The 27,785-nt window shown below is 33.4% G+C and overlaps 1 protein-coding gene across 2 annotated transcripts in view; it reads right to left on the bottom strand.

Annotated features, from left to right (window-relative positions):
• Positions 1–27,785, bottom strand: part of ABCD2 (ATP binding cassette subfamily D member 2) — a 60,564-nt gene that overhangs the window by 29,124 nt on the left and 3,655 nt on the right. For both annotated transcript variants that reach the window (XM_006202857.4, XM_072972989.1), the window contains exons 2-7: positions 25,763–27,040; positions 24,045–24,225; positions 15,381–15,502; positions 12,419–12,587; positions 11,579–11,673; positions 7,853–7,998 (exon numbers count right to left, since the gene is read on the bottom strand). In XM_006202857.4, coding sequence (XP_006202919.1) covers positions 7,853–7,998; positions 11,579–11,673; positions 12,419–12,587; positions 15,381–15,502; positions 24,045–24,225; positions 25,763–26,698 — 1,649 coding nt within the window. In that variant the 5' untranslated portion in view covers positions 26,699–27,040. The remainder of the gene's footprint in view (positions 1–7,852; positions 7,999–11,578; positions 11,674–12,418; positions 12,588–15,380; positions 15,503–24,044; positions 24,226–25,762; positions 27,041–27,785) is intronic.

The raw sequence follows: 27,785 nt of genomic DNA, 5'->3' as shown, positions 1-27,785 counted from the left end.
AAGACAAAGCAACTTTAGAGTTAGACACACCTAAGTTCAAATGTTGGCTCCAACATTTATCAGCTGAAGGCCTTCAACCTCTCCAGATTTTCTCATCTATAAAATAGGGATACTAACACCAACTTTATGGGTTGTCATATAGAAAAATTAGAAACATGTAATATTTGTAGAATAGTGACTAATACACAGTAATTGCTTGGGTTAAAAGCAATAGGTCAGAGATGCTCAGCTCTCGCTCAAGATGTCCTAGGATTCACTACTATCTCAGAAGGTCATAAGATTATCAAAATAAAAGTCAATACTAATTCACTTTATTTTAAAAATACATAGCCTATATCCTTAAAGAGATGAGTAAAATGTCATTAAAGAAAACATGGATTAAATGTTGGCACTTTGAAAAGATGAGATTTCAAGTCATAAGCTCTTCCATTAAAAACAGTTGAAGAACACAGAAAGTTTTTAAAGTGGATGCAAATTATAAAAGAATGTAGTTTGTTATTCCCCATGAATTTGGGACAGTGCTAAAGAAGCTTTAATTATTGTCTGAGAAAATATTTAAGATCAAAGAGTGGGGTGTTTTTTCCAATCAGAGGTAGATGTTGTTAATATTATATTACTAATCTGAAATAAGAGGCAGTGAATACAGAAGATTTATATCCAAAAATAAAGTGAATACTAATTCTGGCTTTAAACTGCTATGCAACTCAAAGTATTAAAGTTTCTAATCCCTTTGAACTCTAATTTAATTATTTAAAATATTCTATTCAGCCTAACTAATGCAGAGCATAATCAATAGGTACTGTTCATACGTTAAAAGATAGTCAGAAGTTACCCATTATTAATTTTCTACACAATTTAAATAGTCATGCTATCATTCCCATGTACAGCCAAATTTAGGATTTTTACATTGTATTTAATTTTAAAATATGATTCCTAACTATTTTATTTATTAAGCAGCATTTACATTTAGTCTAGAAGATTAGGTAACATGGTACTTGAATATACTACCCTGTGAATGAAGTAGTTAGTAAGCAAATACTGAGCTGATAAATAACATGTTATTTATAATTTCAGAATATCTTCTGAGAAAAAACATAACGAATGTTGTAGAAACGTTACTATCTTCTTTTGCTGTTTTTCAAGAAGCATTAACACTCTAAAATTTAACCTGTTAAGACTATATATTAGACTCAAGCTTGGTGTTTTAGAGGGAGAGGGACTAAGACAATCTTGCTTAGAAGGAAGTATCCAAAAAAGAAAAACAATGAACTTGTGCTTACTTGAATCTGTAACATTTGTGATGTATTTAGATACTGGAGAAACATTCAATTTATGACAATTGTTACAATCCTAACTTTTAAAACCCAGGTCAAATGACACACTGTTCTACAATATTTCTTCTCATTTTGAACATTTGTATAGCATTTCTTGCCTTTGTTGAGGCACTAACTCAGGCTTTTATTAAAGCTAAGTTACATGTTTTTGTTTATAACCAAATGAGACATAAGCACACGATGAGAGGGACTCTGCCTTTATTCACTCTCACGTTGAGAGGGACTCTGCCTTTATTCACTGTCTGCCCTCCACAGCATCTTATAGCAGGGCTTTAATAAACACTGTTCCAAAAAGAGAGAGTAGCGCACTGACAAAGAACAAAGTATAGCAATTTTCACAAGAGATGAAATACAATACCCCTGCTATTTCACCCCCATTTTTTCTGTTCTATTTTCTCTTTCTTTTTAAAAATGTTTAGTCAAATTTAATTCAATCCTTATAATACAATCCTTTCACTTTCTTAAATTTTACTCCTCAGACTCCCAAGTCAAGGATGGCTAGGAATTTGTACCAATTACCTTTACATTTAAAAAAAAATTGTGGGAAGTCTGAATCTATTTTAGATCTGTTGGCCTTAGTGTAAGTATTTGGGCATGAAGTTTACAGTAATAAGATTATGGTTAAAATTTGTCCCCAGATATTTCTACCAAGAAAGGGTAGTGATAGCAGGAGCTTTGGGAACAGAATTACATGGTGGGTTGCTGCCAAACTGGAGACTGTTGCTCAGGAGAATTATGTGATGTATACAAACTATACCCAAGAGGATTAAAAAAAAAATGTAGCACAAAGGAACCTAAGGTTTTGCTACCTGTTGTCAGTAAACATTTATTATCTTGTTTTGCTTCCTGCCCTTCCTTCCACCCTCTCTCTATCCCTTCCTTCCCTCTTTCCTTCTTCTCTCCCTCCTTTCCTCTCCCTTACTCTGTCTCCCCAACCTCCACCAAATGTTTCAATTTCCCATTCTGGTGAGTGTTAGCATACAATAATATTTTGTTAGCAGGTGAACTAAACAAATGAATTAAAGGCTGGGCTTCTGAGGCTTTAATGGCTGGAGATAGAGATGTACTAGGGAATTGCTGTATGACTAATGAGCCATAAATTAGAGAATGGGTGAAAGTAAGAGCAGGAGACCATAAATCTACCTTTAGGTGTTTGGGAAGACAGAGAAACTGCACCAAGAACTGACAAAAGAAATTCAGGACCTGAATTCAAGTGTAAGAATTTTCCTGAGGGTCAGATGGCTAATACAGGAGAGAACAATGAATTACAATGATCAGTTTAAAGAGTACAGCCACATTGATCAGGAAATTTAGTCTCAAACAGCCTAAAATTGCCAAAGTATTTTCCTAAGTACTATCTGAGCAAAATAAGTGTTTTACCATATACCACCCCATAGATTTAGAGTGGTTAAATCTTTTTTAGATGAAATGTTCCTTGCGAAAACTTATCAAATGTTCCGGTAATTATATCCAATCATTAATGAAAATGGAATGAGAGAAAACTGCTTTGAAACTAATTTATCCTCACAACTTTTTATTTGTATTCTTGAACTAAGGCCTAGATTCCCTTTTCTCTGGTTCTCACTATTAACATTGCTAAAGTACCAGAAGACATTAACTGGAAAAACATTGAGGTGATTTCATAATTTCTTAGGAAATCAGGTTTCTCAACTTGCAAACTGAGCCATAGCAGCTTTTCAAATTCTCTGAAGATTTGGTTAAAAAAGTTAAGTAGTCCCAATATACTTAATCAGAACATTTTTTTTCCCTCAGAAGTTCACTTTTTCCTTCTGTACATTACACGACATTATTAGAAATCCACTTTAACAAAACACTCTATTTTCCCCATGAAAATAACAACCTACATTTGATCATTGCATAAAGAGATCTATCCTCTACCAAGAAGTATTTCAATCACAGAAAAAGAAAACAGAGGTATTACTATAAAGGTCTGTTTGTGATTTATGAAGTTTATTCTGCAGGTACCTAAGACTCAATTCTATATTTAATTTACGTTTTTTTATTCCAAACTAGTACTTAACCATATTCTATTGCTATACATTGATGCAATGAAATATCAGACAATATTCATTAATGAGAATATCCTAAGAAGAAAAATTTTAGATTATCTGACAAATATTTTGAAATTGATTGTAGCAGATTTCTTTAAAATCAAAAAAAGACTCATAAGATTATTTTCAAATTTTCTTGAAAAACATCAGCAGCAGCACATTTAGGTTCTCTTAGTTTACATATATTTAAATAAATTCTACACTTTTGGGCAAGATATTGGTCTTATGAGATTTTTAACAAATACAAATTTTCATGTTCCTAGAAGCTATACAATGAAGATAAAATGACTTTTAACATAAATTATTAAAAAACATTTTTAGCCTTAAAAAATAGACTTTTCATTTTCATTTTTCTCCTTAACTAAGTTGCAAGTTGACTTTTGCTTAGGCAACAGTAAATTTAATAACTAAGAAAAAATTTCCCAGTGATTTATGTTTGTTGCAAAGTAACATGGTTATGTCTCTCTGAGGGAAAAGACTGGAATTTAAGCAATTTTTCCCACTTTAAATAATTGTGGTAAAATACATGTAAAATAAAATTTACTTATCTGTTTTTAAGTATACTGTTCAGTGATATTTTTCCAGCTTTACTGAGATAAAATTGACATATAGCATTGTGTAAGTTTAAGTTATAAACATGTTGATTCGAGACACTTGAATATGCAGCAAAATAATCATCATCGCAGTATTACCTGACCCCTCTATATCCTGACATAATTATTGTGTTTTTTTTGTGAGAACATTGGAATTCTACTCTCAACAATTTCCATTATGAACTATAATCACAATACTGTGTGTTAGATTCCCTGAACTTATTCAGACCAATGTCAAGGTGTTTTCCCCAAGTTTTCTTATAAGAGTTTTATGGTTTTGGCCTTACATTTAGGTCTTTAATTCATTTCTAGTTCATTTTTGTGAGTGGTGTAAGTTAGGAGAAGTCCAATTTCATTGTTCTGCATGTGGTTATCCAGTTTTTCCAATACCATTTATTGAAGAGACTATCTTTGAATAGTCTTGACTCCCTTGGCAAATATTAATTGACTAAATGCAGGCATTTATTTCTGGGTCCTCCATTCTGTTCCATTGGTCTATGTCTCTTTTTATTCTCGTACCACACTATTTTGATGACGATAGGTTGGTAAAAGTTTGAAAACAGGAAATGTGATTTCTCCAGCCTTGTTCTTTTTTCTCATGAATGCTTTGGCTCTTCAGGGTCTTTTGTGCTTCCACACATATTTTAGGATTGTTTTTTCTATTTCTGTGAAAAATGGCATTGGAATTTTTATAGGAATTGCATTGAATCTATAGATGGCTTTATGTAGTATGGACATTTTAAATAACATTGATTTCAATCCCTGGACATAAGATATCCTTCCTTTTGTTTACATATTCTTTAGTTTCTTTCATCAAAGTCTAGTACTTTGCAGTTTACTGATCTTTCACTTCCTTGGTTACAATTTCTTAAGTACTTCATTGTTTTTTGATGCTATTGTAAATTGAATTTTTTTTTCAGATAGTTTGCTGAAGTGTATGGAAACACACTGATTTCTGTATTTTGATTTGGTATTCTACAACTTTACTGAATTTATTGATTTGTTCTAAATGTTTTTGGTAGCATCTTTAGGATCTTCTATACGTAAGATCGTATCATATGCAAAGACAATTTTACTTCTTCCCTGCTGGATTGGATGCCTCTTATTTCTTTATATTGCCTGATTGGTCTGTCTCAGACTTCCAGTACTATTTTGAGTAAGAATGATCAAAGTGGGCACCCTTGTCTTGTTTCTGATCTTAGAGGGAAAACTTTCAGCCTTTCACTATTGAATGCGATATAACTCTGAGTCTGTCATATGTGGCCTTTGTTATGTTGAAGTATGTTCCTTCTATACTCAGTTTACTAAGAGTTTTTATTGTGAAAGGATGTTAAGTTTTGTCAAATGCTTTTTCCACGTCTACTGATATGATCATATGATATTTATTTTTCATTTTATTCACGTGATGTTTGATACTTATTGATTTGCATATATTGAAACATCATTGTATTCCAAGAATAAATCCAGCTTGACCATGGTAGGTTTTTTTTAGTGAGTTGTTAAGTTCGTTTACTAGTATTTTGTTCAGAAGTTTTGCATCTATCTTCATCAGGCATATTGGTCTGTGGTTGTCTTATCCTGTAGTGTCCCTTAACTGGCTTTGGCATCAGGGTAATGCTGGCCTCATAAATTGAGTCTGGGAGTGTTACATCCTCTTTAATCTTTTGAAAAGTTTGAGAAGTTTGTTATTAATTCTTCTTTAAATGTTTGTTAGAATTCACTAGTAAAACCAACTGATCCTGGGCTTTTCCTTTGGGGGAGGTTTTTGATTAATGATTCAATTGCCTTACTTGTTAATGTTATTTTTTACTTCTTCATGAATCAATCTGGGTAAGTTGTATATTTCTAAGCATTTATCCATTTCTTCTAGATTTCTAGTTTGTTTGCACATAATTGCTCATAGTAGTCTCATGATCCTATGTATTTCCACGGTATCAGTTGTAATGCCTCCTCTTGTCTTTCTGATTTTATTTTTTCCTCCCCGTCCCTTAGTCTAGCTAAACGTTTGTCAATATTATCTTTAGAAACAACCAGTTCTTAGTTTTGTTCATTTTTCTATTGTTTTTCTGGTCTCTATTTCATTTATTTCTGTTCTTCTCTTGTTATTTCCTTCCTTCTGCTAACTGTCGGCTTCATTTGTTCTTCTTTTTCTAGTTCTTTGAGGTGTGAAGTAAGGTTCATTTGAGACTTCTTTTTTTCTCAATATAGGCATTTATTGCTATAAATGCCCCTCTTAGAATTGCTACTGCTACATCTCATAGAAACCGTGTTTCCATTTTCATTTCTTTCAGTGTTTTTTAAATTTCTTTTTTGATTTTTTTCTTTGACCCACTGGTTGCTCTGCAGTGTGTTGCTTAATTTCCATATATTTGTAAATTTTTCAGCTTTCCTCCTTTTATTGATTTCCAGTTTCATAGTGTTATAATGGGAAAAATACTTGGTATGATTTCAGTCTTCTTAATTTTGCTAAGACTTATTTTTGTGCCTATCATATGATATTCCTAGAGAATGTTTCATCCATGATTGAGAAGTGTATTCTGCTGTTGTTGGATGGAATGTCTACATATGTCTACTAAGTTCATTTGATCTAAATATGGTTCAAATCTAGTATTGCCTTGTTGGCTTTCTGTTAGGATGATCTATCCATTGTTAAAAGTGAGGCAATGAAGTCCCCAGTTATTAATGTATTATTATCTATCTCTCTTCAGATTTGTTAGTATTTGCTCAATATATTTAGGTGCTCTGATGTTGAATGTGTATACAATTATTATATTTTCTTGATGAATTGATCCGATTTTCATTATATAATGACCTTCTTTGTCTCTTTTTATCACTTCTGGCTTAAGCCATAATCTTCATCCTTCTACACTTCAGGTAGCTTCCTACCACCACTGTAGGTCTTACAGAAAAAGCCGCACAAGCCTCATCTGCCTAACTGCAACATATGATCTACAAATCAGACCAGTGGGCAGGATAGCACAAGCACTTTCTGACAAGGGAAAAGGAGCAAGAGGGATTTGACAGCACCACATCTGATGGAACTTTTGTATTTGCTCTAGGTACCTCAGCCTAGGTGCTCTATTAGTTTCCACAGAACGGTCCTCTAGCACAGTAGGAGGACTTTTGTGATGTCGACCTAACTCAGGGTGATGACAGATGGAAAAATCACTGGGTCAAATGAACATGAGGTGTGTCTCTTCTTTAAATTCATTTACTCTCACCCACAATAAATATTCCAAATTTTCCAAGTGTAATTTTCTGTTTAGACATTTGTAAATTGTCATAAGGGAAGATAACTAAAAACTTCAGAAGAAACAATGTTCCTTTTAAATATTTCTAGGCTTGCTTTTACACTCATTTTTAAACTATTTTTAATTAAGGTAGTTTCAAATCATTAATTAAGTATATAGAATAACTGTAATAAAGACTATTTTACAGAGGCTTCTAAAACATAAATGAACAATTTTAGAACATAGAAATAAATGTATGTGGCTTGATGGAGAGATTAATATACTACCCAAGTACCATTTTTTGTGAATGAGACGAGATAATTTGACATCTAAGGCAATGTAATTATTCTTTGGGTGAGCCTGCTATTCCTTGAGACTAACATCTGTAGTCTTTGAGCGTTCATTACAACTAGATAGATGTGAAAACGACAAGAAGTGGTGTTGTATTGGAAACTACTTAATTAAAGCAGTAATAAAACTTTTATGATAACTGAATTTTTATTTCTTTAATAGTTTTTCTCTATGAAAACATTCTTAAAGATTGCTTACAGAAGAGCTTAAGGAATCAAGATAATTCAAAAGCAAAAGGAAATTGTTTTTTGTGATATAAAAAATTTACCTACCTTTGTGGAATATAGAACATATGTTGTGGAGGTGGTTTATATAGGACTCCTTCATACACAGGCCACAGGCCACTTAAAATTCTGAAGAGAGAACTTTTCCCACAACCATTGGGCCCAGTTATCAAAAGATGCATTCCTTCTTCTACCTAAAGTAAAAAATAAAATTACAAATTACAATATTTAAAAATGATTTTATTTGGCAGCTTTAAAAGTGATTATTTTTAAAAAAAATTTTTCAAACACATGATAACCTAGGATGGGCAATGGATCAAAGAAAAATATATTAGGACTGAGAACATCAAATTTAGCTTTGGACTATGCTCTGAAGCTAAAAGCATCATGAAATAACCCCCTTCCAAAGAAAATGGATCTTCTTGGAATGAGCACTGACTTTCCAAAATTTTAATTGAGGTCTTATCAGATACTACACACATATGTAGGAACATAAGTACATGGAGTTTCCTATCACATGGAGATAGGAAACTGCAAAACCTTAAATTCAAATGAAAATAGATTAAATTTACTTTATTTATATTAATTTTTGATTACATTTATTTGAATTAAAATACAGCTTTGTAGTATTTGTAGGTTGAAGTTACTATCTACAAAGCAGTTATTCTAAGAGCCAGTTGGGTTGTTTCATTCAGTAGTCTGAAATGTTACAGAAATCACAAAAGCCCATAATCAGAAAGATAAAACAATACTTATTCTGCTTTATTCACAGATGGAGAAAATATGTTTACCACAAGACAGAGACAAGCAAGAGGACTATAATTTAGTCTTGTGGCTAGGAATGAATTAAAACAAATATGTATATATATGCATATATTTACATATATACACATATGACAATAAAAAAGTTATCTATTCATTGTTGATTGGATGCTTCTCTTTAGAATCCTCCATCTTATTTATCATTTAAATTCAAACAGTTAAATTTTATGAGTTCTCATTCCACCCAATAGGATTAGGAAGTTGTCAGTGTATGGTATTTAAAAGCATTGTGAAAATCAACGAAAAGGAATACCATTAAAGAATTTGGTCTACTTCTAAGAACAAATGATATTTTATAATCAGCGATTTTAAAATGAATATAGTATGAAAGTCTGACAGACAGAAATCTACAGTATGTCTGTAGAAGTAGCTTTGTGTAGTCCAGATACAAATATCTGAGTGTCAGTGAGGTAGAATACATTGTGTTGAAAACTCAAAGATGAAAGAGCATTCTATTACTTGTAAAATGTCAGTATAAGGAACTTGTCCCATTTATATTCATTACTTATTTGCTGCATATAAGCTAAAATCTTTTTGTTGAAAGAAGGTGGTGGGGAGAGGAAAGGAGGAAGAAGGGAAGGAAAAAAGAGTTGATATGAAGATTAGATAAAGGAACTAAGAATGTATGGAATAAACATAAAATGGTTCAGATTCATATTTTGTCTAAATAATTAGACATTTCCTCAGCAAACATTGATTGAATATCTGTATGTTCCTGACATTCTTCTAGGCACAGGGCATACAGTGCTGCCCAAAACAAAGTCCCTGTTCTCATGGAGCTTTCCAAAGAGAAAGATGTTAATAAACACATGAACAGAAAACTCACTAGTGATAAATGCTAGCATGATATCAAAAAGAAGGATTGTCTTAGGGAAAGGTGGTGGCGTTGTGAGGTTGGAGGTGGGGCTTCTTTTGATCTGGTGATCAAGAGAGTCCTCTTTGAGGAGGTAACATTTCAGTCAAGCCTGGGTGACAAAAAAGGAACCCGTGAGATCTGAGGGAAGAGCATTCCAGGCAAGGAAGACAGCTACCACAGGGACATAAGACAGGAGGAAGACTTGAGTCTATAAAATCTGACCATAGATATTTTCTCTCCCTCTATATGGCCAAACGAAATGCTATTTTGATAGACCAAAGTTCAAAAAAATTCTGGGAAGACCAGAAAGAATTAATTTTGTAATTTTCTATGCTCTTTCAGTAGAGAGAGGATTAAGAAAGTTTAATTTTGTAGAGGCATAAATACTTGTCAAATCATTTTTTTAAGACATGTGTCACAGCAAAAGGTATATAAACAAAATATTTTAATAGGGTCATTCTCTATTAGGAATCCTCAGAAACTGAACACATTTTGAGTCATAAAAGAAGATTTTTCTACATTCATATTCTTTTTTTAGCATTAGTTTCCTGATATTTAGTAAACAGTGAGTGTGAGGCAAAAGAATTCCCGTGTTTACTGAATTTTTTTCTCCAAATGGTTTTTCAGTTCTGAAAGGCCAACATAAGAAACTGAGTATTTTCCTGTAGAAACCTGTTTATCTGTCAATCCACACAGAGAAAACAAAAGTTTCTATTATATCTTAGGGATCTTTCTATTATATTTAGGGATCTGAGACTTTAAATAAAACTTCCTGACTCAGAAATAAACAATTATCATAAGAGTACACTATATTAACATATATCTTTGAATAACATCAAAATTTATGATACTTTCACTAGATTAAATATTTTAAAGTTCATTTTTTATAAAAATAAACTGAGCTCTGAATTTTTTCACAGAAAGAGTGTGATGTACTCACAATAATGTAGTTAGTAGGGGGCATAATTCAAGACTCTTCTTCTATTTAATAAATGAAGCAGTAAGAATTGATGTTATGAAACCTAACCTGATGGAAAACCACTATACAAAAAGTTGTAAATTATAAATTGCTAAATTATTAGTAAATAGTTTATCCCATGTAGGCCTCTACAAAGGTTTTACTTTGAACCTACTTAAGATTATGTTGGATCTTTAGCACCTAACTGGTACTCTTTAGGTCTATAAATGGAAAAATAAAGCGCAAACAAACTGTAGTCAAAACACAATTTCTCTTACATTTATTAACACAGAATTTCCCCCATTCAGTACCTCTCATCCTCTCCAGCAGCCTTATGCATTTGTAAATACATCTTTAATAATTAAACCTAAAGTCCATATTAAAATCATTAAATGCACATGTATTGTCATATTTGTAGTTCTGTTACCAAGTCCAATTATGTCATTGTTTGAACTAAGCACAGATAACTTCACTATGCTTATCAGCAAATTATTTTGTACTTGAATTTCAAAATGTTTGTTTGAATTTTACAATGCTTTAAATCAGAGCCTCAGATTTATTAGCTATTCTTACATCTTAGTTTTTATAATCAAGACAGAATATTAAGTAACAAATAACTATTATTCTCAACTGAATTAAAAACTAAATTCGAATTCATGAATCTTCTGATTATTTTTTCCTAACAGAAGATGTGATTGAAAATATAAATTAAACTTAGAGAAGGTGAATTAATGGAGGTAAATTTGCTGATGACCTCTACTCTCATATTTTAGTACATATGTAATGACACAGACTTATATTTTTGAGTAATTCTTATAAGGAAAAAATGAAAATTTATTTTCAGATATTAATTTCTGGGAAGTCTCCTATGGTTCCCAAAAGTTACCTTGTATGGGCTCTCAGGGTACTGTAATTTGGATTTTCAACCTGGAAATAAAGCAGTAGAAATCAAATTCCTCTTTCTCCCTGCTTTCTGAGGAAGTAACTGCTTCTGTAACTGAGCTACTGTGCATACCTTTCTTGATTTCCCCTCCTTTCCATATGATCCTCCAAGTATTTAACATAAGGTACATGAATTCTGAGTTGTTTTGTATTAGTGTGTTGACAACAATCAGAAGATTCTTGAATATCATCTTACTTTGAAGTTTAGCCTGGAAGCCACCACTTCTCCCGTTGGTGTAATTATGGGAACATTTTCACAAATAATTCCATGATCCACATCAATAACTTTTCCTATAAGTTAAGGAACAGTTTAAGTTTCGAAAGCTATCATGTGTTATTGTTAATTAAGTAAGTTCAAGTATAAATACAGCATAACAGATAAATTCACTATAAAGATAAGTCACAGTAACAAACCAAAGACACAAATGTAAATATAGATACCCGTATCTACAGCAAAGTCTAATGTAAATTTGCACATTTTGACACATCTATTCGGAAAATCTTTTTCAGAAATATTGACAATAGTATGTCAACATCATAATGAGAGCAAAGCTAAACTCTATCTGGTATAACCCAGCCACACTCTATAACTACTTATTTCTCTAAATTAACCTTTCCTACAGAAAAAACCCACAATGTTGCAAAGGGAAATTAAGACATGGAATAATACAATTTTTAAAACTATGATAACCAAACCAAATGACAGAATAATGAAGAATAATATTGACATTAGCTTTAATTCTGTTTTTTGGATTTTAAAAGCAAACATGCATTTTTGCCATATGTGCAGTTTCTAAAAATAATTCTAGAAATTTTGTCCTAAATAAAGGTAGCATAATAGTTTTTATGGTAATGTTAGTCACTACTCTTCAAAATGCAGCACTAATTTTAAGAATAACTGTTTAAATAACTAAATGTTGGTTCCTTATAATTGTCCAAAGCTATCTTCTAAAAAACTTTGGTTCTGCTGATAAACACTTAAATATAGGAAAAATATGAAAAAAAAGAAAAATATGAAAACATTTGAGTTTAATACCTTTGATTTCCAGTGTCTCACTGAGGGGCAATTCTATGTTAGCTCCGCTCTTGCTATGGTTTTCAGACTCTTGCATGACACCGGTTCTCTTAAAAATGCCTCTCTTTACTTCATCAAAGACCCAAAACATATTATACACTCGAGCAGTATAGCCTGCTAATTCAGTGATCTAAAACCAACACAGGGAGATGGAGAGAATACATTCAAGACAGACATTTAAACAAATATGCAATCATATAAGCTTCTTGACTTAATGCTAATGATCCTATTTTATTATACATGAAAAATAGATAGTATGTCTAATGAGTAAAACCAGGTTAACACTAAAAAGTGTACCAAAAAGTAGAACAGGAAGGCATCAGTTTAAGTTTGACTGGAATTATAAAACATATAAAAATGATTTGTTCAAGTCAGGGTTCAAAATGTAATGCAAAGATTTCAAAAAGTAGTGAGAGCTAAAGACCTTTCAGTTAAATTTCTGATTTGGCCCCTGTTTACAAGACAAATTTCATTCCCAGAAATTAGAAGTTTGTGAAAAGCTTAAGTTCATTCAATGAAATAATGATCTTTTATTTTGGTATCCTTTTTCAATTTAAAATAGATTTTAAATAGAAGAAAAATACATTTTTTTCTTATTATGAAATGCTGCTCCTGAGTCAAACTGATTGTCAAAATCCCTAAGGTTGGCCAGAGAAAGTACCCCTGCTGGAGGATACCAATATTGGGAGAGAGCTCGTGAAAAGTTTTAAATTCTTTTCAGTCCATATCCCACACAATTCAGCTTCTTTTCAAGCCAAACATGATTTATATGCCCAAAGAAAAACATTAAATACAACTTTTTTTTCCTAGGTGAAATTGTAAGATGGAGATTAATCTCTGCTTTGGTTCTTAAGGCTCAGTAGAGTGGTGTCTTGCTCCTGCTCTACCAGTTGTCCAATTTAGGTTGAATCTCCTGCTGCTTTTCTAGTAAAATAACATCTTGTTATCAGAGTACTGTGGCAGGTGACACATGACCTATCAAGACCATCTTTCTCAGTGAAAGAAAAGCACTAAAACCATTTCCTTTCAGAAATGTCTACTAGGAAATCGGTATCAATAAGCAAGACATGTCACCAATAAATGTCTCTTAAACAATAAACTGTGGAATAACGCAACACCGACGTTTGTGTAAGATTTCTACATGTGCAAAACTTAAGCAGTAAATGAGCAGGTATTATTGTTAAAAACATTCTACCACATGTCTCTACTGTGTGAGAGGTCTGTAATTAGATTAGTATTTCATTTCTACATATTAATGTTACAGATATTATATAGGGCAATTTCTAAAATGTTATCTAGAAGAATCTGTTGTGTTCCCAGGTAGAGGAAAACAGAACCAAGGATTAACAAATTATGGATCCAAAAGAAACCTGGGTAAATAGATTTGTACCAAAAAATGATCCAAAACTAAATGCAGAGGTCAGTTAAAGAAAGGCAGGAGACACTGAGTTAATAGCCCAGGTTGCAGAGTGGAATGGGCAAAGAGGGTCTGAAAAAAAACTAACAATGTGACCGTGGACAAATTTCTTTGGGATATGAGACAGGGGCTGCCCTGGTACTCTGCTCTTGAAATCCCACTCTCTCTGGAGCTAGTGGAGAATGCATGATGCTTCTATGCACAGTTCACAGCAGTAATAAAATTCTTTAGAAGTGAAATGTCTATGATTCAATGCAGACACAGGCAAAATAACACAAAATGCAATCATTTTTGTGTTGGAGACAATCTAGAGAAATGAATTGATATTCTCTCTGTGGCTTAGATAGCAAAGTATTTTAATGCAAGATGGATAAAATGTTTATTTGTCATTTAATTTTAATAATAAGTAATTTATGAGATCAAAAAGCCTATCCCCCAAACTGTGTCTCCAGATTATCAAAATTACTATTTGAAAAAAAAAAGTTTTTAATTGAGTTGTTTTAATGTAGCCCTAAACAACTGGTTTTACTTTTTTTTTTTAAGCCCAATTCAATCAGTTGTTGAATGAGATTGAAAAGTTCTGTCAGCAAATCACAAACTTGGTAACTATTTCGTAATAATTTATTCAAATCTAATTTAACAAGCAGCTAAATTTAAAATGATGCTCTGGCAATTTATATTGATACAAAGCCATGGTAATATTATTTAATATCTGAACTGAATAAAGTCATTTTTAATCTTAACTCTATGATACCTGTATGTCTTATTACCATTCTTTCAGCAAATATTTACTGACCACATACACTATTCAAAGCATTACAATAGATATTAGGAATATAAAGAACAGTAAGATAGTCCCTGCTTTCCACTCAAGTCTCATGGAGGATATAGACAATTATAATATGGTAAAGTACCAGACATACTATGAACACAGAGAAAGAAGACCCAGTTTCTGTAGGAAAGTCAGGAAGAAGGTGGAATCACCAAAGGGTTTTATAAGACTTGATTTGTCACAAAGGATGAGTGAAAGTTTGCAAGGGATATAAGTAGTATTATTTTGGCTAACATTTATTGAGTTACTACTATGTATTATTTTAAACATTCTACATGTATTAACTCACAACAACTCTACAAAGTCAACACTATCATTATCCCTATACTTTAGATGAGGAAACAGACATCAGTTAGGAAACTTGATCAAGTTCACATAATTTATAAATACTGGAGCAAGAATTTACTTCCACACCAAAGGGCGTTTTTGCAAAATTTAATAACAAAGATTTCATACTGTAGAGAGAAAAGCAGAAGTTAACAGTTGAGAGCGTAAAAATTAAAGGTGATTAGCAGCAATACACTTGGGTGTTATCCTCTTATCTTGATTATACTCTTAGCAATTTTTGGTAGAGAAAAGATGTTTCCAAAATAATAAGCATATGTGGTAATTCACATTTTGCTTGATTTTCATATATCCTATTTTAATCAAATTGATAACAAGAAATGTGGTACCTCTTTGTATGAAGACATAATCCTCTCAATAGCGTCAGCTCCAGAGGCTAATAAATTTCGAGCAGTGGTAAAGGCTTCAGTCCGTTCACTAACCATAGCTTGTTTTTGACCATCCTCTAGATCTAAAAGCAAATTACAAAACTGTTGAGTTTTTTTTCCAAGTAACTAAACCTTTTATTTTATACAAATGAAATTCTGGCTACAGCAGCCGTATGTAAATTTTCCATTAGTATCAGCAACTTCCTAGGAAATTAATGAATTATTAAAAACACAGTATTTGTACCAGACTTATTTAATTCTTCCTTTTGTTTTACTATTTTTTTCTAGGAGGAGAATTAGAACATTTAAATCTATAGGAATTAAAGAGTACTTTCACTCAGCATTTTTCAGCTCTTAGCATTTTAACTCTGCCTTTGTTACAGTTGGGAAATAAAATACTGCTGATTCAGTCAGTAGAATACTACGAGCTGAAATCAGAGCAAATATTTCTAGTGTGATTTCTTCAACAGAAATGCAAAGTAGCTGATCTTCATAATCGAACTCTGTCTACCTGTTTCAAACACGTTCACCTTCCAGTTCAGCAACACCCCAACCCCACAATACTTTGTTTATCCTCCAGTGTTTGCATGTACGATTTCTTCTGACTTTATTTAATAGAGTTTCTTTTTTGCAGAGTGCTTTCTTCAAGAGTTAACTCTTTAGTACAAGTTTCCCTGGAAATCCTTGTCTGGCTTTTTCAGTGGACTATAAGTTCCTTAAGGGTCAAGACTGTAGTTTAGTTTTTATTCCTAGTACTCAGCAGAGTGTCTAGAATGTAATACCTCCTAATGTGTATTAAATGGATGCATGGCTGGCTGGCTGGCTGGCTGGGTGGATAGATAGATAGATAGATAGATAATTATCCTAAATTGCTGTCAATGTAGAATTATGGTTAAGAGTCAGGAGTCAGACAAGGTTTGAGTTCAGCCTCTAATCCTTATTGGCAAGTAGTCAGGTTAGTAAAGCAAGTCCACTATGTTCTACATGTTTACTTTCTCACATGTAAATGAGGGAAATACTAGTACTATCACAAATAATTCTACCTCAAAGGGTTGTTGTGAGGCTTAAAGGTGAAATATAAATAAAGTGTTATCCTAATCCATGGGTTAGAATAAATGTTCTTCAACGTTAGCTGTTATTTTCTCTGTTACTGTTACTGTTGTTTGTCTACTCAGTTTAGTCTTATTCTTCACAATTATTCTCTCCAGGTCATTACTTAAATCTTCCATCAATCTGATTCTCTATCCGGTCTTTCCATGGATTTTCACCAAAGTTCTGAATTGAAAACTGTAAATTAATGAAGAATTAGGATAATATAAATAGCCAGACTCACTTTGATATTTATTTCTCTCCAATTTATCTCAGTGTAAAGGGTTTTTTTTTTAACCTTTATCCACGACAATGCAAATATTTAACTTGTGCCCTGCTATAATTATCAGATACTTTTGCCTTTATTTGCTCACAGACAGCTCAGCTGAGTTGGAAAGGGATCCATGTAAAATATAAGGTAAAATGCACTCAGCATATATTTACTGAACAGCAAGATTTGTGAGAAATTTGGTAAGATGCCACAGAACATAGAAGGATTAAATGTGATTTTTAGATTCTTTCCTTAGGGAGCTGACAGCCTGGTAGGAGACAGAAAAGTTCCCAAAATGGCAATTCAGGGAGTCCATGATGATAGTTAATGTGAGGTGTTTGAAGGAGGCAAAAATCATTTCTTGCTGCAAGAGGAAATGCTTCATAGAGGAGTACATTGTGAGTAAGGCCTTGAAGACCACATACAGTTTTTAAGGATCACAAGTACAGCAGAAGCAATGGCACAGAGAAGGAAAATTCCAAGCCATGCCAATTGAATGATTAATAACCTGGTCAAGTTACAGTATGGGTTGGTGTCAAGCAGTGATTTTACTTGGGTATCAGAATAACTGTGAGTTCATGCGGACCTTTTTGACAGTCCAACATGGTCCCTCCTAGCTCGACAGTTAATCACTGCTCTAGAGAACTATATTTAGTTCCCTTGAAGTCAGTTAGTTTCTTTGAAGAATGAAAAAAGAAAGGCTTTGGGTGTTGGGATAAGTGAGGACAGAAAAACGTGACTGGATAAATAGGCTGGGAACAGAATGGAGATATTCTTAAACACATTTAAATGTGTGACAAAATTTAGACAGCCACAAAAAAGTTCCAAAGTCCTCTCAGCAAGCTACCAAAGCAGTGATTGCTGGATCAGTTAAAGTGCTGAGAATAGTTTTGTCTCAGAGAATCTGGCTGATGATCTAAAATAATTATGGGATTTTATGACTTTGGGTTAAAAGGGGTTTGAATAATAGCTTCCATTGACAGCCTCTATGAAGAAGAAGAAACACTAGCACAGATGGGCTGATGTTTGATATGACAGGGTACTTTCTATGTTGCTTTGGCAGATGAATACCTACTGGGTTTTCCTAATGCTTTTAGGAACAAAATTACAAATAGATCTGGACAGATTTCACTTGACTTTTACTGTACTGGTTGTCCTTTGGCTAGGACTCTGAAGTCAGTGCCGTAGCATTTTGTCATGCACACAACAGCCAACTGCACAACCTTGATGACAAGATCAGATTCCTTAGTGTTAGAGATATAAATTCACGACCTAAAGCACTCACCTGCTTTGTATCCCAGGTCAATATATTTCATTTTCCTCACCAAATATTTTAAATATTTTGTCAAAAGTTCCTCATTTAAGGATTTAATAGTTAATATTATATCTGCTCATTTTACTACTTTTCAGTTCCTCTAATAATAAGTATATAGTGAAACACGGTCACATCTGCTGCTATTTTACTGAAAAATGAGAAAGAATTTTAAAACTAAGGTTATGTCATTATATGTTTCTCAAGGCCCATAGAACCGTACAATGCAAAAAGTGAATCCTAATGTAAACTACGGACTTCAGTTAACAATGAATAAATATTGGTTTATTAGTTGTAACAAATGTACCACACTGATATAAGATGTAAATAATATGAGAAACTGTGGGGGGTGGTAGAGGATATTTAGGAACTCCGTACTTCCTGATCAATTTTTCTGTAAACCTAAAACTGCCCCAAGAATATTGTCTAATTTCTTAAAAATTAAAAAAAATTAGGCTACTCTTTAGTACTATTTTTCCTTTGGTTTTATAGTCTGAGTTTATTTCTTCTTATTCACATTTTACCTTTGTCACCTTGACAAATCCTGGCAAAACTTATGGCCTTCCCTACCTCATACCTTATAAATATCAATTCTAATTAGATTGGTGATATCAATGTGAAATGAAAAACCAACAAACTTCTAAAAGATAAAATTGGAGAGTATCTTTATGACCTCGGGTTAGGCAAATATTTCCTAAACAGGACATAAAACCATTAACTGCAAAGAAAACGATTCATAAATTCAACTATATTAAAATTATTAACTTCTCCTAGACACTGTTAAGAGACTGAAAAAGGAAGAATCAGTGAGAAAATATATTTGAGATTGTGTGTATGTCTGACAAAAGACTCATTGCAGAATATATAACAGCTTTTACAAGTCAATAAGAAAAAAACAGATAAGCCAATTTAAAAATAAGCAAAAAACTTATCAGCACTTCATTAAAAAGTTATCCAAATGGCCAATAAATGAATGAAAAGTGATTAATTTTGTTAGTCATCAGAGAAATGCACAATAAGACCACATGAAGCAAAACAAAATGACAACCTATGGAATGGGAGAAAATATTTGCAAAAGATGAAACTGACAAGGCCTTGATTTCCAGCATATATATACAGCTCATACAACTTAGTAAGAAAAAAGCAAAAAGACCAATCCAAAAATGGGCAGAAGACCTAAACAAGCAATTCTCCAATGAAGACGTATGAATGACCAATAGGCACATGAAAAAATGCTCAGTATTACTAATTATCAGAGAAATGCAACTCAAAACTACAATGAGGTATCACCTCACACCAGTCAGAATGGCCATTATTCAAAAGTCCACAAATGATAAATGCTGGAGAGGGTGTGGAGAAAAGGGAACCCCTCCCGTACTGCTGGTGGGAATGCAGTTTTTGTGGAAAACAGTATGGCGATTCCTCAAAAGACTAAAAATATACTTACCATATGACCTAGCAGTCCCACTCTAGAGCATATATCCAGAGGGAACCCTAATTCAGAAGGATACATGCATCCCAATGTTCACAGCAGCACTATTTACAATAGCCAAGACATGGAAACAACCTAAATGTCCCTCAACAGATGACTAGATAAAGAAATTGTGGTGTATTTATATAATGGAATACTACTCAGCCATAAAAATGATAAAATAATGCCATTTACAGCAACATAGATGTCCCTGGAGAATGTCATTCTAAGTGAAGTAAGCCAGAAAGAGAAAAATACCATATTATATCACTCATATGTGGAATCTTAAAAAAAAAGACAAATAAGCTCTACAAAGATGTAGAGCAACTAGAATATACTGTTTATGTAAGATTCAAAGACCAGCAAATACTAATGAACGGTTAGTAAAATAATTACCTTTGCTGTGGCATGGCAGAGGCAGGAGTAAGTGGGAATGGGAGGAGGGGCTAAGGATGAGGATAAAACTGGGAAGGGGTATGGGGCTTTCAGGATGAAGGTAAGGTTCTAGTTCTTCTGAGTGGTGATTATGCATATGTTTTAACTTTGTGACAAGTCATTGATTGGGACACTAATGCTTGTGCCTTGTGAATATGTGTGTTATACTTTAAAATTGTACCTACTTACATGCACAGCTAATTACAACTAAAAGTATGTCTTTGATATGTACTGACAATTACTGCTACAATAATTGGTCAACAGGACAGTAATCATAACCAAATTGACCCACAATATAAAATTTTATTTCAGTAATTTGGCATTAGAGTATGAGACATACTAATGCAGTGGGAGCTGTGGAAATAATTTTGATGGAGGTACATTTTGAGAATAAAATCATCATCCATGTTACTAGGGTGATGGGTAGAATTTAGTTCTATTCCTAAGAGTAATATCTCTCAGGTGCTCCTTCTGATGTGCCACCTCACACTAGCAGGTCACTAACATGTGGACACTGAGCAGTGCTAGTAGCTTAACTGCCCTCTTCCTACTTTTTTTAGGTGTCTGCAATAAGGTCTAGCAGGAGGGACCTATAGGTAGCTTTCCCTGGCCTTGTCAAAAAACTGCTCTTGATATAAAGGGAAGAAAAGTGGCCTATAACATTAAACAATTGAGATCATAGCTTCCAGGTAATGTTTTCCTCACATAATTTCAGTCGTTCTCTTAATACAGCACAAATAAAGAGGTAATGTCCTTTAAAAATAATAAAGATGACATATAATTAACTATTTCAATGCTTCTTTTTCAAGTATTTGGTTTCATGATTATTTGGTCTCAAATTAAGTTAAGTCCCTTATAGAATAAATTTCAATATAGCTAATGTGGGGACAACATGGTGAAGGAAAAAAAGCAATGCACAAGGAATTACATAATGTCTTCTATTCTTAGTGCTTCCACTAACCATCTTTGTGACTTTAGGCAGATCTGGAGCTCCAGACTGGATGACTTGTAAGCTCCTTTTCTGATGTGGAAATAACATGATTCCATATGCAGTTTTGTAACGTGAACTTGAATATAAATGCAATCCTGTCCTTACCATAGTATTTTACTTAAAGTTGTAGATAGATGGTATAACAAATCTACTACAGAACTATTTTTTCATTCTCAAAATAAAAATTATGTAGGCTTTCCTCCTATCTTCATCTCTACCTCTGACTTCCTGATCACTTTCAAATGCCTTGTTCCTTTATCAACAATAATCATGTCAGCAAATATCTACTGAGCATTTCCTATGACGCAGGCATTGTTCTATGTTTCACACATGTGATCTTCGTAAATCCTTATAACAACCCTGTTATAATTTCCCCCATTTTGGAAATGAAGAAACTGAAGCACAAAAAGGTTAAATGATTTGCCCAATAATATGATAATATACTATGATCCCCATAGTTAAGATAGGAAAACTGAGGCATATGAAGTTTATGTAACTTTCTCAAGGATGGATAACTGCTAAGGAGCAGGGTCAAGACATGAATAGTGGTGTGCTTCTTCCTTTATTCTCTTCTCTTTCTTTCCCCCCTATTCTATTTTTTCCTCCCTTTTCTCTTTGCCATTCCTTTCTTATTTACCCATTTTCTAATCTTTTCGCATTAAATACATAGAATAATGCATTTAATTTATCTCTAATATATTAGACAATTCAGGGCATAAGTGTAAATTAAGATTGAAGACTAAATTAGAAGATATAGTATTTAATTTCAAGACCTAAAGCCTCAGAGATATCATTGCTTTAAAAAAGTAATTATTTTGTCTGAGTAAAATAATAACTGAATATTTTCATGTGTTGGGTCATTGTAAGTCAAATGTATTTAGTAGATAAATACATACAAACATATACATACATATAGAAACCTTAGAAATTACTGAAGATAGTGAAGCACACTCTCATAATTTTATCATTTTAATTCATTTTATTCTTCTAGGAAAATCTTATACTGTTTTCTCCCTAAAAAACTCTTCTTTTGAAAAGAAGCTTTAAGTAGTATTTTAAGTTTTGCTTGCATCAACATGATTATTATAATTTCAATCTAAAATTTTAATCTTGTTTCTTTAATTGAATATATTTTCAGGATTTGTAGGATTTATTTTTAAATATCTTATAACATCACCTACAGTAGTAAGGTTGTTAGATTTTTTGCATACATTGTTTACTTCTTATTGGTCTCTGTGGGGTTAATCTGTCACCATTAACAGCTGCATTTTCTCTGTTCTATGTTGAATGCTCCAGGGTTTTCGAATAAGACCAGTTCTTCCAAGGACTAACAGAACAACACCATAATTTTGTTTTGGGGTTGTCTCTAATATACATATTACATAAAACCTTTAAAATATCCATAAATTTATAGATATTCACTATGAATATCTGACAAATTTTGTCAGATTTCTTAGTAAAACTAACCTTAAGATGATACATTTTAAGTGTCTTTTTTTCCCCTAAGAAGTAATTTATTTTATTTCATTATGAAAGGATTAAGTTTCAAATACTATTACTAACAATACCCTTTTCAATATAAACTTTTTTAATGATTAAAACAAATTTTGAAAACATAAAATTAATAGACAAAAATTCAGTTTTCCTAGTAGTCTAAATACACTGTCTGTTAGACAGTTAAGTTGTAGAGTATATTTGGTATATGTATAGCACTTATCACAAGGGATTGACAAATTCTGGTTCACAAACAATTTTAGGTTAGGAATGACACAAATTTGACAAGTGTTTTTGTAAGAATTGGTTAAAGCATTGAAGCACTGTTTTAAAATATTAAAGTAAATTTTTACTTGTTTTTTGTTGGATGACTTCAAACAAGTAACTACTAATCCTTAATTCTACACCAAAAATAACTGTAAAATAGTGTGAATTCTGTTACATTTTTCTTATTGGTGCCTTTTGTTTTCTAGGTAATACTGTCACCATGTATCAAGAATATCAAAAGCATGCTCTGTATTTTATAAACATTATTCGGCTAAATCCTCAAAACAATGCTCTGAAGTAGCCTTTCTGTTCTCATTTTACAGATGAGGAAACTGAGATTTAGAGAGTTTAATTAACATGACTAAGCAGAAACAGGTAGAAAGAGGGAAAGCCAAGAGATGAGCAAAGCTCTGTCTCACCACACAGCCCATGTTTTTGTCTAGCTCCTTCAACACTAAGGCCAATTTCAGTCAAGTGGTTTTTAAAGTGAAGGGGGAATGTTTCATTTTGGAAGAAGAGAAGAAAATGCATCTTTTTAATTAATCCCCCTCTGTCCTGCCAATTAAGACCTGAGCTCCCATCTTAAGTATTACACAACATTTTAATACAGTCCTTCTTGCTCTTATCTTTCTTAGTTATTCCAAAGGATGAAATATGTTGGTAAAATTCATTGAAGACAGTGATAGGATTAGACGCTTGAATTTGACAACCTGTATCTCCACCATACCACCAACTCGTGTTACATGGGAGATTATCTATATTACCCACAAGTGGAGGAGACCTTGTTCCATGGCATGAAGCACTCCATGAAACAATATTCTTGGTTGCCTAATGTAGTCAACCAACTCTTTAAATCATAGATCAGGGCAGACACAGTTGTAGAATATTTATAGACTAAATGCATGCTGTGTGCCAAACTGAAATTTACAACATGGGGAGAACTTCTAATAGAAGTACTCTTTTTGAAGGTATTAATTTGTGTTGAGTTTAAATGTAAACTAGAGAATCATTCTATACTAGACAGTATAATTAAAATTGCTCAAGATCAGCTTCAAAAAAACACTGCATCAGAGGTCTCTGAAATATCTCAGAACTGGAAAGGTCTTTTGAGTCACTTGTTTCCTGCTTTCATATTGCTGGTCTTGTTATTGGATATTGCAAAGTCTGCCACTGTTTCTGACCATTAATGACTTTAGAATGATGGCTACACAATTCACTCACACAAGACCAGCAGTGACACCTTCAAGAGAAATAATCTGAAACATATATTTGAGATGAAGCATAAATGTCATTACCACCATCTGCAAAGCCAGTTGCAGTGATAATAGGCACAGCCACCATAATTAGTCCACTGCTGCTCCAAACATACTTCATCAAGAACTGCTCTAACATGATGTACCACAAACGTTTGGATAAAATGAGGTTCATCTGATCTGCTAAAGCTTTGTAACTTTTTTGGAGTTGCTTCATTTCTACCTATAGAGGGAAAAAGAGATAAGAATTAATCTAGCATGAGCTATAAAAATAAATAATGCATGTTTGAGGACTTTCTTTAAAGATGATTACGTATTATTTTGTTTTAACTGAGTATACTATTATCTATAATTCTAACAACCAATAAATACAGATTAATGTCAGAATTACTCATTATTTAGTTTTAATCACAACTGCATTATTTTTTAAACATCTGATATTCAGTAAATGTAATGTTAAATATAAATATATGTGATTTACAATTATGTTTTCAAACTTATAAGATGTTAAAATTAAATGATTTTCTGTGAGATATAGTGTTAGAACCTTATCCTTCTTGACCACATCAAAATACCTGAAAATAAACATATGACATGTATATGTGTAATTAGACTCCTCAATTTTGAACTAATTTAATTTACTAGATTTTGTCTTAAATGCAAGAAGGCTACAACAGGCTATAATTCACATCACTGAGTTCAATGATTCAAGAAGAATGACAAATAAATATGATTAATGCAACATGTGAGGCCAATTTTCAAGTGGAAATAAAAGTCCTAAATTTGCTTTAAATTTGCTTCTTCAGATTGGTACTACTATAACATTTTTTTAATAATAGATGATGTTTCAAAAATTAAATATTCTGCTTGATAATTAAGATACCATTTTCAACTTCAGAATACCTTATTATTTCATTTGCCAAGTCATTTGTATTAAGATTTCAGATCCATCACCTTAAAAATTTCTGTCATATTTAATATTCTTTAATGTACTGCAAATTTATGTAATTAGGCTATTTTAGGGACCTGCTTAATATTGAAAATCTTTAATATTTAAAGATAACATTCTGGAATTCCTCATTTTCCTTCCTCATTTCTTCTCTAATCTTAGCTTTTCCTTCAAAGCTAGACAAAAATCTCATTTTACTGTTGTCTTTCTTTACTTGTGTCAAAATATGGTGCTAAGCATTAAGACTAACGGAAATACCATTTGTAAAACAAACTCTCCTGCATTTCTTAGGACTGAGGAACTCCATCATGGACCAGACATGAAAAACTGTCAAACTTGCTTTTCATATGAAAAGCATGTTTTTTTTTTTTTAATTTTCCTCTTGAAAAACAAACAAAGATTACCACCCTAAATTTTGCATCTCAATGGAAATATGTTTACTAGTTTCTAAACATACATTATTTCCAATGTTCTAGAACCATCTACTAAGTTAGGATTTAAGTTTTTAAGAAAAGCATTCAGAGGTAATTCTGAGCATATCTGGGTAGCTGAGGCTAAGTAGCATTTTTTAGAGTGCTGAACATTTCATTCTCGTGAAACTTTAGAAAAGTTTGCACTTTATGTATAATTCTTTAACAGCTTGTGATTAAAAAGAGTAATGAAGCATATATTTTAACACAGGTTGAAACGTCCTAAGAATCTAAAACGCTGAAGAAGCGGGTCTATCAGCAGTACAACAGATGACATCTAGCACTGCAGGGGCAGCTTGAACAGTCTCACATTTCACCCATCACCTTAATTTCTTTCTTACCTTATGTCCTCTGTAAAAGGCAATTTCTTCAACATTGGCTATAATTCTGGAGTGCACATACCGCAAATAGCCTTTTCTATGAGCTTCTTCAGCCACCAATTTACCAAACTTGGGAGAACAGGCCTTCAACACTTTAGCAGTGGCATATACCACAAGCCCGGCTAATAAGGTGGGCCCAGTGGGGCTTGCTCCTCTGGACGTAGCAGTCTGGATGAGCGTATAGGAGGTCAGGATTACATCTAAAATAGGCTTGGTTAGGTTGGAATACAAGTGAGCCACGGACTGAGAGAACATCATAATATCCTCAGTAAGAGACTGGTCGGGGTTTGCCAGCCTCCCGTCCATATTGATCACCTTATAATAAGTCTGATTTGTAAAATAGGTTTCATAGGCGTGGTCTACTAGGCGAGTTCTGAAGGCCAAGGCCAGTTTGCCCTCCAGGTACCTTATTGCACTGTTGACAAAGGTGGCAGGGATGGCAATCATAAGCCACTTGATTAATTTGATGATGAAAGTCCGAGGCTTCTTTTCCACAATGCTTTTCACGATTTTTCCATCGAGACCAGCTACATAGATAGACAGAAAGGTTCTTGAGATTAGAGCTACCGAGTGGAGGCATAGCCATCCTGTTTCAGTGGTCACAAGTTTTGGAAAGAGAATTTTCCGAAGTTCTAGCAGCTGTTTGAAAAAATCTGCATCCACTCCAGGCGAAGGTTTTTTACAAGTGGCCTCGGTGCAATGCAGTATTTCTCTGTTCTCTGCAGCCGGGTAAGCTTCTTTTTTCTTCCCATGGCCAGACTGTTTTAAACGCTTGCCAATGGTGGGATAGAGGGTTTTCAGAGCATATGCTGCGGCCACCAGGCAGACAGCCCTTTTAGCAGCCCTCGATCTGGTCCATTTCACTCGATCAGCTGCTGCATTTAGCATATGTATCATTTTCCCAGTTACCCAAACCGGCTTCAAAAAGAATCGGTTTTAAAAGAACATGCTTCACGGGAATCCCCAGCAAGTGTTTCAGAAAGTTCTACAGCGTTTCATAATCTGCAGCGTTTCTCCTCTTCTGTTTTTGTTTTGTTTTGTTTTGTATTGTATTTTTTTTTTTTTAAATTTTGTTTTGCTGTGACAGCCGTGGAGAGCTCGGTCTCCACTGCATCTACTGGGGATGATTCCCTCAGAAGCTCAGGCTGCACCAAGCAGCCCCAGGCTCCTCCCTCTCAGGCCCCTCATTGGCTGTGAGGGCGATGGGACCCTTGGAATCCTCGCTGCTTTCCTCTGAACCTTGAAAATGAGGAGAGAGCAAAACGAATTACATCCTTAAACAGTTCAGAGAGTTAAATGTCTATTTTTGGAGAGGTCGTATCAGGGCTGGCGACAAAACCTGCCCTAGCGACTGAGCATGCTCAGCGTCACTCGCAAACCACAGAAGTTTCAGAAAATACGTCACTTTTCTAAGGTTTTAGTAAATACCACAGGGGAAGAGGGAAGAGCAAAATGAAAGGGAAAGTTCCAAGAGCTTTAAAATGAGATGAGGGAGACGGAACTGGGGAGATGAGGGAGGAGGAACGAGAGGATCAACATAAAATAAATATGAAAAGGGTCGGAACGAATCTGAAAGGGAGTGAGAAGAAAGTGACAAGTTGGGGTAGGGGGTGGGGGGCCCGGATAAAACAAAATATCAAACTCTTGAATCTATTTTACAGTACTCCCTCCTCTCGTATTTTAATTTTTTCCCCTTCTGTCTGTGATTTCACGTGAAGTTCCAGAACCTATCAGACAAGTTGTATTGAGGGTATCTTTTTGTAAATAAGTAGGAGAGAATTCTTCTGTATAACTGAAAATAATTCTTTGCTATGCCTCCATTCCAATGTTTACTTGTTTTTATAATGAAAATCTTGCAGCCTCATAAATGCTATTTTTAGCAATGGAAATCTGATGCACTGGTGATTTATTTACAAGGTGACTATTAAATAAATGAGAGCAGTGTTTCACTTATACCTGCTTGTGTCTTTTAGATAGTCATTAC

The sequence above is a fragment of the Vicugna pacos genome, chromosome 12 (assembly GCF_048564905.1).
Source record: "Vicugna pacos chromosome 12, VicPac4, whole genome shotgun sequence".
Taxonomy (NCBI): Eukaryota; Metazoa; Chordata; class Mammalia; order Artiodactyla; family Camelidae; genus Vicugna; species Vicugna pacos.
This window is presented reverse-complemented; position numbering and strand designations above follow the sequence as displayed.